A 17,981-nucleotide genomic window follows, 5' to 3' on the forward strand; every position below is an offset into this window, starting at 1 on the left:
GGGAAAACGTCAGACAGAAGAGAGATATCAGTGGAGTGAAGAAAGAATGAAAGGGGCAATCAGTGAGTACAAGGTAAGAGTGGAGTAGGCCAGGAACCTCGTTTTTGGGCCAGGGCATGGTGTGTTCCAAAATCCATTCTTGAAAAAAGAGTGGAAGGTGTTGTGAGTGGATGTAGTCATGCCTTTGGCAGAAAACCATTTTTGAAAGCTTCTTTTGCAGAGATGTGCAAGAAATAGCTTCTGAATATACAAAAGCTAATGGAATTAAAGGGTTTTATTAGATACATTTGAGTCTTTTGAAAGTTACAGGGACCTCAAAGGATTTCCAAACCTGAAAGACAGGGTTTCCCAAAAGGAGGAGTTGCTGAAAAGCTAATGAATCACAATATAGGACAAAATGCAAATCTTATCCAATCCTAGCCGTTTACTTCCATTTCTTCAGTGCGGCACGCCCATAAAAACCGAACGTCCAGCAAACGAACCCCGCAAACGTCATAAGTTTACCTCAGACAACAGTATAACATTTTTTTAAAAGCCAGTTCCTGACACCTTTAATAATAAAATGAAAAAAAGCAACACTACAAAAACTCTGAAAATACAGGTTGTAAAAATTCAATGAACCTTGAGACTACAAGATATTGAACAGACTGTACATCATGCTTTATTAAATGGCCTTAAAAAAAAAAGTCTCAAACTGTAACAGTATATTCTCAATAGCAATCTACTGTATTGTCCTCACTCTGCTGGGCTGCTGAAAGAATGTCCTCCATTAGCGATCGGGGTGAATTCACGACATGATCACTACTCAACTTCAACGTCCTCTGCATGTCATCTAGATCGAGTATATGCAGTAGCATGGGTAGGCTAATGTCTTTGATGCAGTGTAGTGCAGTGTCCGTTCTCTCATCAGATGCTGTAACTCCATTAGTCCCGCACACAGATCCTTTGTTGAGGTATCTATTCTGCACCTCGTTCCCCCATCTGTTCCCATTTACATTTAAGACAAGAGCGGAATCAATGTCTTCGCACTCAGATATAAGTGTTCTGAGTTTGAGCAAGAGTGCGCAGGCTTTCTCACACACTGGTCTGTCGCAGTCAAACAAGCTGTTAAACAGCAAGTCAAACAGCCCAAATTCTTTCAGTTTGCTCAAGGCCTGTGTCAAGTGCGTCTTTTCAGTGGGACCAGAGTTCTGGACTGCATACGGACAGCAGTTCAGTGTCTTCTCCATCAACACTTCTGCTAGATCCAGCGTGTGCATTTTTACTTCCCAGTCAAAATCGTTGCCTCCCAGTGACAGGACGGAGCTCAGGGACGGGTGCACGGCTGTTTCGGGGTGTGATCCTTTCAGCCATGATGTGAAGGCTTTGACCACTGCTCTACGTGGGAATCCCTCTGTGTCCTGAGAGAGAATTTTCATCATCTGTTTCAAAGCCTCCTCCTAAAGTTCAACACGTGAAGAACATGAGATTAGACTAAGAACGAAAATGATGATTCATTAAAATGATCAATGAGCTACAATTTCACCACTTGACAAATCCAGTGAGTTCAGAATGGCTTTCTTCACATTGGTGGTCCAAAACGAATTAGCTAGATACATTTGAGTGAAACACGTTTGGTCCAAACTGCTGCTTCTCAGCTCGTGGGATACAACACTCAGCTTTGAGATATTGCTTAGAGAAACAGTTCACTCTTCATCAATTGTTTATCTTGTTTAATTGTCCAGCACCATTTTCTTTAGCCTTTTGATGTAAAATGTACTTTAAATATCTATATAGTATGGAGCCCTAAAGGAACATGGTGGTGGAAAAAATATGAGATGGAAGAAAAAAATATATATATTTCAAAACTTTTGCGAGAAACTGCATTTGCTCGCAAAACATTTGTGTTCCCCTAAGAAACTTTACATTTGCTTGCAAACAACTCAAAAGGTTCTCAAAAGTTTCTCAGGGGAAGCAAAACATTTGAGAGAACGAAATATAATTTTTCCTCCCATCTCATATTTTTTTCCATTATCATGTCCCTCCCTTTAGGGGCTCCATCATATAGCAATATATTAATAGTCAATATTCCATCATGTCATAGTCACACATTTTAGTCACTTTTACGCCGACCAAAATTGCATCCAATTTAGTTGATGAAATACATTACAATAAAGTGCAAAATTAAACAGAATATTGAAACATTTTACGTATACGTTTCAATATTTAACATTTTTATTATTTTCAATATTGATAAATGTGTGTCAGCATTTAGCAAATGAAACATGAAACATGAAAACTGTCATGAAAAATCGGATCTACTGATTAAAGGTGCAGTGTATAAATTTTTGCGCCATCTAGCGTGAGATTGTGAATTGCAATTGCACACCCCTCACCAGTCCCTTTGAGAGCACATAGAGAAGCTACGTTGGCCGACACAGGACAAAAATGTTGTCGTCGGAGAGAGCAGAGAGTAGCTAGTGCTCTGTAGAGAAGTTTGTCCGTTTAGGGCTACTGTAGAAACATGATTGTGCAAAATGGCGATTTCACTGTAAGGGGACCCGCAGTGTATGTAGATAGAAATGGCTCATTCTAAGGTACTAAAAACATAACGGTTCATTATGTAAGGTCTTTATACAGCACTAAAAACATAGTTATGTATATTATATTGCATTTCTGTCAATAGATCCTCATAAATACTACACACTGCACCTTTAATAACATAATGAGTACACTATTATTTTCAGACCACAAGTCCATCGTATTCAGTATCACTGTTGCTCTGCAACGAATGCCAGGCCTTTGGGCTGTTATTCCTGTTTTATATTCTGGCACTGCCTCTCACTTTATTGAAAGGTACCATGTTAATGCCTTGGCAACTTTATTTTCATCTAAACTCTTTCTATTGAACTCATGTATTCACGTCATTTTGTGCAGACGTATGTTGTAATATGTTTATGTTGTGGATATGTCTGATTAATATCATATGTATAGGATGCATTTGGGTGAAATAAATTAACTCGCTAACAAAGCACTTCAGTTTACCAGTGTTCACTTATTGTCCAGCTTCAGCTCATGCAGATCAATCACAGACATTATTGACTATGACTGGATTATCTGAAAGACTCGTATTCTTTAGAGATTTTTCCTCTTCAAAAACAGTTAGTGCATTGTTAATATTTTGTAGTGTTATTTTCCATATATTTACTTAAAAGTACTGTATATTGTTGACAAAAAAAAATGTTTCTCATACTGTACATATATGGACATACTGTCACATATTCTGTACTGTATTTTTTCACACTCTGTCTGAAATGCTCTGATTTAGTTCCTGTCTCTTTAAAGCCCACCTCTCTCTAAAAAGCCCAGTCTGCTCTAATTGATCAGCTGGCCAAGTCTGTTGTGATTGGTCTGCCACTTAAAGCATGTGCTGGAAAGTAACGCTCCTGACCATAATCGGGTTTCAGCTCTGAAGCTTCATGAGCAGCTGTAAACAGTATTATATCTATAGTAAATATGGCATTGGTATTGGAAGTCCGTACCATAAAATGTTTTTCTTTTGCCTTTGCAGCAAAAAAAAAAAAACCCTGTCTTCTTGACATAGTGGAGTCACTTACCCAACTGTTCTTTGAGGATGGGTCAAAGCAGACAGTAGGCGGGCATTATTCAAATATGTTACATGTGACATAGCGAAGACCGCGTCCTAACTACACACGATGCGACGCCGCGACACGCGATAAAAGGTATCTTTTCCATGTTAGAGTTTTTGTCCAAACCAGCCGCGACGGCGTCGCGATTAGAAATGGTTTCTATTTGTCTGCGACGTCGCGGCTGGAATAACAACACAAAACATGGCAATGAAAATCTCAGGTAATGTTTATGTGCTTTATTTAATGTTAAAAGCGTGTAATGTGACTTTGAATCTCATTTAGTGCTCCCAGCTTTGTTAGCTGTACTAAAAGCAACAAAGGATAATTCACCTCATATCTTGAAATTAAACAAATTGAAACAAGAATGTTCAAACTGTGAACAAGCAAGTATATTCTAAGATTGTTTTAGCAGCTCAGTATGTATTTTAGTAATGTTTAAATAGTGTAATATTTGTGAATTTGATTATGTACTTTTCCATTTCCTTGCGAGTGCTGTGCACTTGCCACGAGAGCCCGCCCACACGCTGTTCTGATTGGCTGTGGTTTTTGATAGATTTTTTTGCACATCGCGTCTGGTGTGGACAGACATGTTGCTTGTCGCTGGAATCTTATCGCGTCGCGTGTAGTTGAGACACGGTGTATTGCTGCCTTCACGTACTATCGGAAATTTCATATTTACCACTTCTGAAGTCATCGTATTCAAGTTTTGACTTGAGAGGAGGGCGTTCATGTCCAATTTTTTAACTAGGAAACTGGTATTTACGATAATTCCGATACCACGTGAAGGCAGCATAAGTCACGGAAATTAAAGCAGGACTACAAATGGGGCCTTTCAGGCAAGCGTTTTCTGTTGGAGAGAATAACTCCTTTTGACATGGACTTTGTGCTTTGTAACTTTGCAGACTGATCACAAACAGCTAGGTGCCCTTTAATGTAAGCATGAGAAGCTTTGAGATTTAAGCCTACAATAAAGAGACCTATCCATCACTGGTCACTTTGTTCTCTTACTTTCTTTTATGACATTGATAAGAAGAACAAACAGCTTTATAAACGTGGGATTGAGGGGACAGGTTCAACATTAATCAGGAACAAGCAATTTCAACACTAGCAAAAGAAAAATGCAGGATCATCCAAAAGATCATATTTGAGAAACTGGAATTGTACGAAATGAGTAATTGTCTCACCATCAGGTTGCTGTTGCTCACAAGCACCGTGTGATGGAAAGAAGAGGTAACTGCCTCCCCGACGGCAGCCACAGCGCTAGCTCTTACATAGCCTTCTGTATCTGCCAGTGAAGAGAGGAGAATGGAGACCATGCCGCTGGTGTGGAGAGCTTCAATGAAACCACTGTTACCTGGGAGAAAGAGACAAAAAGTCCAGTTACATTGAACATTATCACTAAAATACTCTGCAGAGCAATAGATGAAATAGTAAAAGCGTAGCGATAAATACGCTTGTGGTACCGTTGAGGGCAACAGTCAGCTGGGTGATGAACTCTAGTGTGGAGTCTCTAACTTCCCATTGCAAATCACACATCCGTTTCTCCAATACAGGAAAGAGGTCTGCAGAATACATATGCTCACTTCATGACTATATACTGTGAAAATATTCACAACTGCTCACCATGGCGGCATTTTGATGTCAATCTATTTTTGAAATGTGCATACTGCTGCAAAATCTTCCAAAACAATAGTATAATTTTCGTGTCTATTAAAGGTGGGGTAGGTAAGAATGATCTAAAACACTTTTGTCCAAATTTGTTTAAACTTTCTTTATATGTTAAAACATAATTAAAAAGTAAGTACTCTGAAAAAAAGAGTCTAAAAATCGAGTGACTTTAGACTTTTTAATCTGCAATAAACACCACTCATTATTTTCGTCCGGGACGAAACAAGTGATTGGCTTGGGCGACTGTCACTCTCTCTCGCTACCATGGCAACCAGGCTTTTGCTACAGGATCTGCCCACATGCGCGCACCCCAGTGTTGCCAAGTCGGGCTACTTCAACACTGTTGCCGCGGCTGTTTTTCATGTCCACGGGTTGAAGCGACCCCAATTATGTGATATTTTGCCCTGGGATTTGCGAATTTTAGCAGGCAGCCCTACCATAAAGACACATATTTTACCCCCAAAATTTTTACCGGAGAAACCCGATTGGGCTTGTTTTGGGCTAGTTTTGAGTAGCAATTGGGAGGATTTTGTTGTGAAAACCTGGCAACCCTGGCACACCCGTTTGATTTGAGGAGTTCAAGAGGCTGTATTTCTGCTGGACAGGTAATCTTTCATTTTGATTATACATTTTTTTGGTTTATGTTTTCATGAAGCATGTATCACTAGCACACGTAGCTGCCTAATATAGCTAACATAACATTACTTAGCATAAAGTTACAGTGTTATTAGGGGTGCACCGATCCGACTTTTTCAGTCCCGATACCGATACCGATGCCTGGGCTTTGTGTATCTGTCGATACCCGATACCGATCCGATATATTGTTGAATTAATAATAAACTGTATATCTTCCACCTTATACCTTCCTTGAAGAGACTAAAGGCACCAGACTTTACTAACTAAACATAACTAAGACAAAATAACAGATGTATGTAAGGTGTTGAATTCTTATTTATTTAAAAAACAATTGTGCATTCAAATCTAAAATAGAATGTAATCTAACTTCTTTAAATAAATAAAATGTAGCAGTGGAAACAAAAAACAGTGTATTGGTCAAACATACAATAGTAATCTGACAGTTACCAAACATTTTTTACACTACAGATAATTGTTTTGGTATATAATCATATCAATATTAAAAAAGTAGCATTACAAATTAACAAATAGTCTAATTTTCTGCCATATGCAATTTAATAAAAATTTTCAGCTAGCTAATAACAACTTTGTTCTGGTTTCACCTCACTCCAGATTAAATTATTGTAGGCTAGGCCTATTTATTTTACTACACATTGTCAACAGAAATAAGATGAAATACTGTTGATAATTAAAAATAATTCTTACTACTCACTCTTGCTAAATTGGGTAAGCACACTTGTGTTCTCATTTCAGTTGCGTTCTGAGTAAATTAATAAACTGATTCATGAGTTCAGTGTTGGACAGATCAGTTGTTCTGGCCAGTCGTTAAAATGATTCGGTTCAAAGGAGTCATTAGGTCACGAATCGGACATTAGCAGACGCGTTGTGTGCGAATCCCGTCTGTTAGAACATCGCGAAAGATGTCAACACACAGAAAACACTTCATAACTGGATATAATTTGTCTCCCGCTTATTGAAAGTATGCTTTATGTCAGCTGGTCAGAGAAGAGTCAATGTTTTTTGAGCGCAATTCACACCCAGTGATAATTCAAGGACAAAATTGTCCGAATGTGTCACGTGCAACATGGTTTCGGTCTTCCGAGCTTTTGATTTGGATTAATATGTGAAATATGAGAGCGAACACTGATTATTTTGAAGACCCAGAGAGCGCGCGCGGGGGAGGAGCTCTCAGATCGGTCTCTCTGTCACTCAGTCACGAGCGCAGCATCTGTTCTACATCACTCGTAAATCACAATAACTCATCAAATTAGGCTTTGGCCGTCAAAAACATGTCAATGCAGGAAAGACCCTGACTTTGCAGTAATACCCTCGAAACAGCGACGAACTAGTTGGCGTGGCAAGCGTGAAATATCTCCTCCACACAGCCGACTCTCTGGCTCGCTCAATGTTGCTTCTAGCATGCGACACACGTGAAGCTGACGAATGACGTAGGTTCTGCTGCGACGGAAAAAAACACCTGGATCGGCTTGTGGATCTGTTAATTTTTCCGATCCCCGATCCAGCTATTTTGTCAGTATCGCGGCCGATATCCGATCCTAATATCGGATCGGTGCACCCCTAAGTGTTATACACTTAGCGAGCCTGCCATTAGTAGAGATGATAAATACTCAATATGCCTAGCTCAAGTTGATCGCTGTCGTGTTGAATTTTGCAAAATGTAACTTTAGATAACAAAATGCATGTGTAAAAGCTAGTACACCGCATCCAGGAACTTTTTTTAGAACTAAGTTAGCTTTAGCTACTACCCTCTGTCTAAACACTTTTACCATGTTCACCGGGAACTTTACCTGCACGTTTATTTCGGCCCTTGGTTTGTTTTTATATTCTCTATCTATGTTTACTGATGTTTTTATCTTGTATCTGTGTGTGTCGTAGACACTGTGTTGTGTGTGTATTTTAAACTTTACCAGTATCGTTATTCTAGCTTGATAGTGAGTACTAAAAGACATCTTATTTGTTTATATTCATAATAAAAAAGTTAGATTTTTTATTACATGTGATTCTGACATAATGTCACTACATGCACTCCGCTCCTTCTTCTCCGCTCGTCTCAGGTAAATAGACTGAGCGGTCGGCGACTCAGCGTAGCGCGTTCATGTGTTTTGCTTTGGAAAGAGCCCAGAAGGGAGAAGGTGGAGTGAATGTGAATGGAAATAATGAGCTGTCTTTAAAACAGTCGTGAGAGGTCTACAGACACTCAATTTTTATACTTTCTTTTTCAGAGTACTTACATTTTAATTATGTATTGATATATAAAGAAAGTTTAAACAAATTTGGAAAAAACGTTTTTTAACCAAATCTTACCTACCCTACCTTTAATTCTTTATTTCTTCTGTGGAACACTAAAGAAAATATTTTGAAGAGCGTTGGTTGCCAAATAGTTTTAGTTTCCATTGAATTCCATTATATATATTTTTACCATACAATGGAAGTCACCCAAAACTGTTTAGTTGCTAACATTCTTCAAAAAAATCTTCCTCTGTGTTAAAAAAGACAAAGTTAAAGTTATACAAAGTTATACAGGTTTGGAACAACATGAGGGTGAGTAAAAAAATGAAAATTCTGTCATTATTGGTTGGACTATCTCTTTAAATGATAAGAGTTCTTAAATTCTCAGCGTTACATTAAAAAAGAGGCTGAAGTGCTCCTCACCATGGCTGATAAACTGCAGGAGATCAGGGAAAGACGAAGACACAGCAATCCACCTCACAGTGGCCTGATATGTTTTCTTCAAGACCTTGGAAATCACAGGAAGCTTCAAGTGAATACGAAGTTTCAACAACAGATCTGCTTTGAAGGCAAAAGTAATATTAGCAAGATAGAAGGAAGTGTGCATACATACTGTAGCATGGGAATCTGGACTCTGTAGATAGTCCAAGAAGACACCAAATATTTCCGTCCTTGTATCCACATTTTCTATATGTAGAAAAATGAATCAGATATTAGAGCCAATAGGCAAGGCAAGTTTATTTGTGTAGCACATTTCATACACAGTGGCAATTCAAAGTGCTTTACACAGAAATTAAATTAAAATATTCGTAAGTGAATTAAAACAGTTATAATAGGAATGAAAATAAATAAAAAATAAAGATGAAAACCCCTATCTGGGGTGGAAGAAAATGGAGAGTCAGGTTTACATTAAAAATATTTGTCAGGTAACTGTGCGTTTAGACAGTACACTTAAAGACAAATCTTCTTGGCCTAACTTGAGGGCGTTCTCATCAGTTACCCATCAGAGCAGATCTAAATGGGTCTTCCTTGCACCGGAGGGAGTACTCAACTTTGGGACTTCCCCATATTGCCCAATTCACTTTCGAGGTCAATGATGCCAAGGTCAGTAAGCTCTGGACTTGTTTTTTTTTTTTTTTTTACTAATAACTAATACACATTCATAATTAATAGTCTAATTATAGCATCTGCCATGTAACTATAAAACTCATACTTTGTTCTCCATCAAGCTGTATTTTGAACATTCTATTCATCAAAAATGTATCAGTGTGTGTCATCAAATCAACAGAATGATTTCTGAAGGATCATGTGACACTAAAGACTGGAGTAATGAAGCTGAAAATTGCCATCACAGCAATAAATTATATTTTAAAACATATACAAATAGAGAACAGTTATTTTAAACTGTAATAATATTTCAAAATATAACTGTTTTTCAATGTATTTTTGATCAAATAAATGCAGCCTTGGTGAGCATAAGAGACTTTGAAAAAAAAAAAATCCACAAAAAAAACACAACTTTAAAATGGTAGTGTATTTATGCATAAATATTGTGTATATTTATAATGCTATCTTTTGTTATTAAATATATTTTACTCATCCCTGTCATATCAATATCAACATACGGTAAAACTCAAATTCTATCTGAAGTCTTTACCTTCATACACGCTGAGAGCACCTAATGTATCCAGGCCACACCTCTGAACCTTGCAGCAGCCAATCAGATGAGTGGAGGCATTAATATGTAACAAAGAGGAGGGGAAATGTCCAGAGCAAATCCTCAGAAGCAACAACACAGAGCTGGTGACCGAGTGAATGGAAATGCCTTCAAACTGGTATTTCTAACAAAAGAAAAGGACATTTCATTTTGGAATACACATTCCACCATATTTAAATCCATTCCACAGACTTTGGGGCAAAATCTGCATGGACAATGCGCAAAGTGAAAAGGAAATCTGTAGATTGCGTCAAGAAACTGTTCACTCAAAACACACTTTTGCTTTCAAAAATGCAAGACACTGCACAATAGTTTTTAACAGCAGCGAGAAAAGAGAGAAAGAGAGCTACGTTTCGAGATACATTTTGAAATTAAACTTTGAACTTAACACAGTCTATTAAAAAAGATATTGCTCGTGTGCGGGAGACTGAAAAAGCAGGGAGATGCGACACAACAGTCAAAGACATCCATCTAGTGCACGTTTACATAAAAAAAAACAATTAAAAAGCAGCACAGTGGGAAACAAAAACAGGTTCTGTGTGAACCGGCCCTAAGAGTCTATAGAGTGAAGCAAAAGTCTACTTACTGTGTATGCCAGCTCTTCTAGACTTGATAAACTCTGCATGAGAAGGGAAATACATGACGCTTTCTGGGATAGCTGTTCCTTCAGGACTAAACTCATCTTTTCTGCTGGAGATATGAAGCCTTCAGTAAGTACAACTGCATGGTTTTTAAATAATAATATTAAAAGTCACAATTCTGTGAATGTGTGATACCAGTGTCTTGAGACTGTGCTGACACACACTGCAAGGGGAACAAGACGATATCAATGGCCTTCCTCTTTAAAACCTCAGGACTAAAGGATAAAGAGAGAGAGAAATAAAGCAAAATTACACAATACATAACTGACTGCTATTTTAAATGTGTGTATGTTGCATAGGGGTCGACGATACCAAAATCTTGTAATTTTATATCATGTTAACAATACTTATTTTTGCTGGAAATATTACATATTAAAATTTCACAATTCACCATACAAATTTAGATATCACAACAAAGCTACTAGCCAAAGTAATGGAGGTAACAGGTCTTCAAGCCTGTTGAAGACAAGTAAACAGTCAATCAGAAGACGGACATTCTTTGACATAGCGTTTTGTGTCTCTGACAGATTAATCGCAATAAGACATGAAAGAGAACTCAGTTCAGTATCCCAATGCTGTATGAAAGCCGACTTTCTAGGAACGCTCAGAAAACCACCTGTTAGAAATGAAAAGTGCGAGTAAAATCACTAACATTTAACTGGCAAGGCTTGAAAGAGCATGCCAATAATAAACTTTCAAGATGTGAGCATAACTGCGATAGAGATGATAACTCACATTTTTACTCACATGGGTATATCGCCCACCCCTAATGCTGCACTACATTGTAAAAAATTATGTGATCAATAAGTTATGACAACATATGTTTTTTACATTGCTTTAACTCATAGAAAAAGCTGAAAATTGACTTAACTTAACTTATTTTGATAAGTTATACAAGATTTAACTAATTTTCTAAAGTCAGTTTTATGTAATTTAAGTTTAAATGACTTAAACATCCATGTTGATTGTACTTAATTTAATGCAGCAATTTTTTTACAGTGTGTGTGTGTGCCTGTGTGGTCTTTGGTAGTCACCATTTCTCCAGTTTTATGATTATTGCAGCACACTGAAAACTCTCCTTTTTATTTCCAGTACCCAACATGGCTTCCAATAATTCCTCCACTTTACACTCTGATTGTCCGAGCAGAGGAGTCCTGTAACAATAAAACAATATGTACTTTCCATAATGAGTCATTTGAATAAGTATATATCTTATGTTATTATAATAATCGGTTTTTGGTTATAAAAATATTTCAATTCAAATGAACAGATACATCAAATGTAAGAAATGTCCTATTCAGCTCACCTCGCAGCAGCTTGAAGAACAGTCATCAGAGGCTGAGTCAATGATTCAGACCCTCTGTTAATCAAGACTTCCAGAGGTACTAGCACATCTTTCCATAGCGTGCTTCTGATAGGCTCGCCACACTGAGAGAGAACCAATGACAGAAGCCGTAAGCCCTGGAGGACCCGAGGATGATAATCGGAGTTCAACGCCTCAACCACGCCATTCATAATCTCTGAGGAGACCAAGACCCATTCAGGGCTCAAAGATGATTCAGTTGATCCCACAGCATCACAGCCATTGGTCATGTTTGATGATGTGAGGAAGTTTAGGATGTGCACTAAAAGCTGATTAGCCAAACAGGACACAAACAGACTCCCGTCGTTCTGCAGCTGGAGAATCACTCTGATGAGTCCTGTGGAGAGAACGGAATACACTTAAAAAAATATTTTTCTAATTATTTCATCTGAACACAATCACCTGCTAACAGTCAACAATCTGGAATCAACATAATATAAACAACAATGCAATAGAGTGTTTACTTGTATGTGATGACCTCTCATAAATATGAAATGCATAGTGTGAACTTTTATGTTTATTGTTGAAAAGTTTGGGGTTGTTACAAATGTTTGTTTTTCTTATTAATAATAATAACATGTATTATTGTTATTATTATACATTTTGAATACAGCTGTGCTGCTTAATTTTTTTGTTTGTTTGGAAACTGCTACATTTTTTCAGGATTATTTGATGAATAGAACATTCAAAAGAATAGCATTTATTTTGAATAGAAAACGTTTGTAACAATGTAAAAGCCTTTAATGACACTTCAATTTAATGCATCCTTGCTGAATAAAAATAATTTCTTCTTTTTTTAATCTCACTGGCAGGTCAACAGCTATATGTGCTCAAAATTGTTGTGATTCATCTGCCATCTAAATTAAAGTAGTTCTTACATTGTAATTTAACCTTCATCCCTCACTCCATTGCATATTTTACCAAATCCTTCCCTCGCGAGTCAAAATGGCCGGAGCCCTAAAATTATACTCTTTTTTTTTTTGTCCAGTAAACTTATTTAATTTCATTTTGATAATATTTTTTTCTATTTTTTATTGCAATTTTTGGAGATTTTTTAAAATAATAAATAAATAATAATTTAAACACATTCTTCACATTATTTCAACTTAAATTCAAGATAACTAAATAAAAAAAATAAAAAATTTCTCATGCATAACCCTTTTAATTCAGCTCAAATTATCTTACATTGGGAGTCTTTGGCGACCTCTTGTGGAAAAAAATTATTAACATGATATTTCATGACTCTTGTCACTAGATGGTCTTATAGCTCTATATGGAGCAAATTAGCTGTTCCGCTGGGTCCTAAAGTCAGTTTCTCTTCAGTATGCATTAAGATACAGATGTAGACATTATAAAATCATCTTTTGGAAAAGTTTTAGCATTTTTATTTTTATTTTGAGCATGTTTTTCTATGTGTACTGAAGATTTCCTTGCATTCCATTAATTCCTCAGAGGGGTCAAGTTGACCCGCGAGGGAAGGATTCGTTACTTTTTTACATTTCAAGGACAAAACTCCTCAAATCCAGTAAATGTTTTTTTGTGTATTCGTGGTTCAAGTGCGACAAAAGTCATAGGGTCTTGAACCACTCCAATAAATACTCAATTTTTTTGTTTATGAATTTCAGGTCAAAATGACCTGAGGGAAGGATGAGTATATTTTGTTGCATTTCCTTTAATAAATTTACTGGCCCATAACTCTCTTTTTTAGTCCATTTTTATGCACACTTGGCACTTTCTGAATAATTTTGGATGATAGGTGATGACGATTCTCACCGTTTCCACTGAAGAAATCCAGAGCTTGCCGGTGTCTCAGCATATTCAACAATCCCTGCAGCCAGCCACTGCGAACTGAGGCATCCTCCCAAAGATCACACACACACCAGGCTTTCCGCTCAAACACAACCACCAAAAGACCTCCCTCCTTATTTCCAAAAACAGAACACAAAAACAGGGTGGATGTGACTGGAAAACACAGCAACTGCAAAGAGTATCATAGTACTTCTTGGTGTTAGTGCTAGCCCAGTGGTTCTCAACCAAGGGGCCTCTGCAAAATTCCAAGGGGGGAGAAAAATGTCTTAAAATTATTTAAATTAGTGGTGGGCATAGATCATTTTTTTTAATCTAGATTCATCTCACTGTAATCTTGGAATTAATCTAGATTAATCTAGATTAAAATGGCTCATTTGAATTCTGCCGAAGGCATTCAGAATATGTGTGCTCGTAAGTGATCGTTTGTCTTTTGTAGTTTGAATAATAAATAACTTCAGTCCCTTTAAGACCTGACGCACGCATGGATCCCAAACACTGTTCCTGTGAGTTGGTTACGACTGTGTTTACGTTAAAACTCACCAAAATGGGCATTGAGACATTTTTGAGTGTATTTGACCATTAATAAGCTGGAAAAAGGAGCTAATTTTTGCACTTGTATGTCAGAGGCGGCTTTATTACGGTATGTGTGTGTGCGCTTCAGATGCGAGCACGAAATCTGCGGGAATTAGTAGAATTAACGTTATGTGCAACCCCGTGCGAAATTCAGACCGGTCACACCAAATTTAACACGCTGTCATGAGGAAAAATCCAGCAGAACAGAACACCCGTTCGCCGTGTTCAGAGGGTTAACTGGACTGAATGAGAGGAGGCGGGTGCGTGTCAACTCGCTGTTGGTCGGAGAGGATAGGAGAGCGCAGCTGATATCAATACTGTAGAAAATGAGTATTGTATCATTTCAGATATTTCAGTATCGATACATATCGAAATATGGATATTTTTGACAACACAGGTTCGAAGACTCGTTCTCTCGCCCCTACAGTGCAATTCGGCTAGGTATACATCCACGCTAAAATATCAAGGTGAAAGTCATCATAGCTTGCGTAGTATAGACCCAGCTCCCAACCCAACTTTGAGAATAGATTAACGGCAATATTTTTTTTATCGCCCGATAAGAGTCTCACGTTAACGCCAATAACGGCGCACCACTAATTTAATTAGAAGAAAATACAACCATTAAAACATAAAAATCACATCAACTGACATCTTATTTCTTACTTAAATAAAAATAAAGTTGTTGAGGAAATGAATGAAAAACCAGGAGCATTTTTACCTGGATATATATGAGAAGTGTGATATCTAGACCAGGAAAAGTCATGTACATTGATACAATACTAAAATTGTTCATTTTTTATAATGAATATACATGTCAAGCTTTAGAATATTTTATTGGGTAGAAATTGCTATTTGTGAGTAAACAAATTTATTTAAACAAAAAAAAAAGAAACTGTAATTCACAAATAATGAGAAAAGTCATGTAAATTAATTGGTGTAAAAGCATGAACTCTGAAAAACATTCAGTTATTGAAACTTACGGAATTATGATATTTAATTATTTTATTTACTTATAATTATTCTATTGAGTTATTTTTATATATTGCCAATCCTAGATTCTATAAAGTTTGAAAACAAGCATCATCAAGGTGGCCTTCAAATATTGTCTAAAAAATTGGGGGGTCTTGGAGTCAAATGTTAAGAACCACTGTCCTAGACATTACTTTGAGCGAGCAAGTAATCCATCACTGATATTGAGAGAATATAGTGGAAACTGTCTCACCTCAAGCAAGTGGAAACCCTGCTTGGTGCCAGCCAAAAGTCCAGTAAGTTTGAGGGTGAAAGACAGGATAGCAGGATCTGTAGTTTTAGATGTACAAACACTGGAAATGAACTCCTTGAGGCACGGCTGATGCTGCAAAAGCACCTGTTCATTACCTGAGGAAACACATAATTACTAATATATATATTATATATATATATATATATATATATATATATATATATATATATATATATATATATATATATATATATATATATATATATATATATATATATATAAAAATGATTTTGTTTTTGTTTTTTTGACTAGCGTTACAGTATATGATCACACTATCCGGCTTCCTCACACCAGCTCCTTTAAGCGATAGCAGCCGACCGATGATGGTCCGCATGTAGTATCAAAAGCTCACCTCATCATGCTTCTCTTTGGGAGCCCAATGGGAATGTGCATGATATGCGAGACCCAAAGGACACTTACATGTTTCAAGCGCCATCTGGCAGCTTGTTTTTGATCCTGTCAGTAACGTGCTTGTCTCAATTAAGATACACAGGTGTAAGCGCAAAAACGTGTGTAAATACTAACGCTACTGACGTATCGAGAGGATCCGTCCTCACATAAAAATATGGATATCAAATGTTTTAACTTACTGTAAAATTAACGCACAAAATAAAAAAAAATTATGAATTGTCAGCTTTCATTAAAACAGAGAGCTGATATTGATAGAGACATCACTACACACTATAACACACTATATTAAAAGCACAGCTAAATGTGACATTTATTATAACGACTTTGTGAACACTGTTTCAAGTACACTTAAATTTAAAAGTTAATAATATTTTAACCCTATTAAATGTAAAAAAAGAATATAAAAATATATTAAATATAAAATATATTAAAAATATTTATTAATAATAATAATAATAATAATAATAATAATAATGGATTTCAATTATACTGTAATGTTGAATGGCTACAATTACTCATTTCATCCCCAGAAATAAATAAATAATAAATAAAAAAACATCAGTAGCAGTATTGGTAGTGATGATGCTGACCTTCATTCATAGTACTTAGTAAAAAGATGCCATTAAACAAATATTTAAAATATACCATCTTTGGTACCATCAATGTTGCTTACATATTAATTTGGAGAGTCAATGTGAAAATATGTATTAAAATATAAAAAATATATTACAAATGTAAGGTGCGCAAATTTGTGACAAATGTGTGATAAATACATTTTTTAATCGATTGACAATGTGTATATGCATACATAGACAGATAGACAGACAGACAGACATAGATAGTTAGATAGTCCGACAGACAGACAGACAGACAGACAGACAGACAGACAGACAGATAGATAGATAGATAGATAGATAGATAGATAGATAGATAGATAGATAGATAGATAGATAGATAGATAGATAGATAGATAGATAGATAGATAGATGTTGTTGTGTAAACACTGAAGTAAAATAAATGAATTTCCCTCAAACACTACAAGCAGAGACATACAATACAATACCAAATCTTGGTCTTAAATAGTAAAATAAACGTGCTCACTTTGGCTGTGTAGCTCTTTGAACCAATCAAGCAGCTTCTCCAACGAGGTGTCGTCAGGTGGAGACTGCTTCGGGTCACCCAGTACAAGACAGACCGCTGGGAGCAAAGATAAGCAGTCACTGTCCATCATATCAAGTCCCTGAGTCACCAGCGCATAGGAACAAATCGAACTGCAGGTAATGACAACAAAAAATATACAAGTTAGGTTACCTTGATACCATACTGTAGCCTCTGACTGTTGTAGTTGCTTCTATTGCTCTCATTTGTAAGTCGCTTTGGATAAAAGCGTCTGCTAAATGACTAAATGTATATATGTAAATGATACCATCACAAGTATGGAGACATTATTCAAACATGTTCTAAGTCTGTAACTGTACCGTACAACAAGACAATCAAAAACATGTACACTCTAAACGTAACAAAACATCTTTTCATTGACATTTAAAGCAGGTTGGTGTCAAAAGTTTGCTGCGCTTACTTTCGCTCCGTACGGCGTGCTGGAAAGGACAAAAAATACCACGAGCAGAGTGTTGACGCTTCCTGCTTGGTATGCGCAACTTGTGCGCACTTGAATGTTCTTCAATAGCGTAACCGCCTCTCACTCACACACATGGTTACAGCGGACGCTTTAGGAGTTCCTAACTGCGCAGATAGGAGGCAGTGAGCATCAATATTATGACGCATTTCTACTAGTTTGTCTAACTCAGAGCCATAGAGAGAGAGAGTTGCGACAACGGAAGTTCAAAACGCTTGATAGTCACGTGATTCATGTAGACCTCGAATAGTTCCAGGAAGTGCTTTGACGGGCAATTCAAATTGATAGTCACAGTGACAGAACTGCGCTTTTTGGTAATTAATAGTCAATAAATGCATTGATTTTCAATAATTTTATTACACATCG

At 36.8% G+C, this 17,981-nt stretch overlaps 1 protein-coding gene across 2 annotated transcripts; it reads right to left on the reverse strand.

Moving 5' to 3' along the window:
* Positions 1-257: 257 nt before the first annotated feature.
* brat1 (BRCA1-associated ATM activator 1) lies at positions 258-17,627 on the reverse strand. Of its 2 annotated transcripts, none has more exons than XM_079811676.1 (14): positions 17,559-17,627; positions 17,081-17,250; positions 15,509-15,663; positions 13,678-13,825; positions 11,848-12,241; positions 11,576-11,695; positions 10,677-10,756; positions 10,487-10,590; positions 9,841-10,024; positions 8,797-8,870; positions 8,607-8,691; positions 5,093-5,191; positions 4,814-4,983; positions 258-1,439 (listed from the first exon to the last, which is right to left on the reverse strand). In XM_079811676.1, exons 2-14 carry the CDS (start codon positions 17,208-17,210, stop codon positions 711-713), a joined length of 2,472 nt encoding a protein of 823 aa, XP_079667802.1. In that variant the 5' UTR covers positions 17,211-17,250; positions 17,559-17,627; the 3' UTR covers positions 258-710. The 2 variants fall into 2 exon arrangements, with proteins under 2 accessions (XP_079667802.1, XP_079667803.1); XM_079811677.1 differs by having other exon boundaries at positions 17,458-17,569.
* Between the last annotated feature and the right edge of the window lie 354 nt (positions 17,628-17,981).

This window comes from Gobio gobio (assembly GCF_949357685.1).
Source record: "Gobio gobio genome assembly, chromosome: 3".
NCBI classification, from domain to species: Eukaryota; Metazoa; Chordata; class Actinopteri; order Cypriniformes; family Gobionidae; genus Gobio; species Gobio gobio.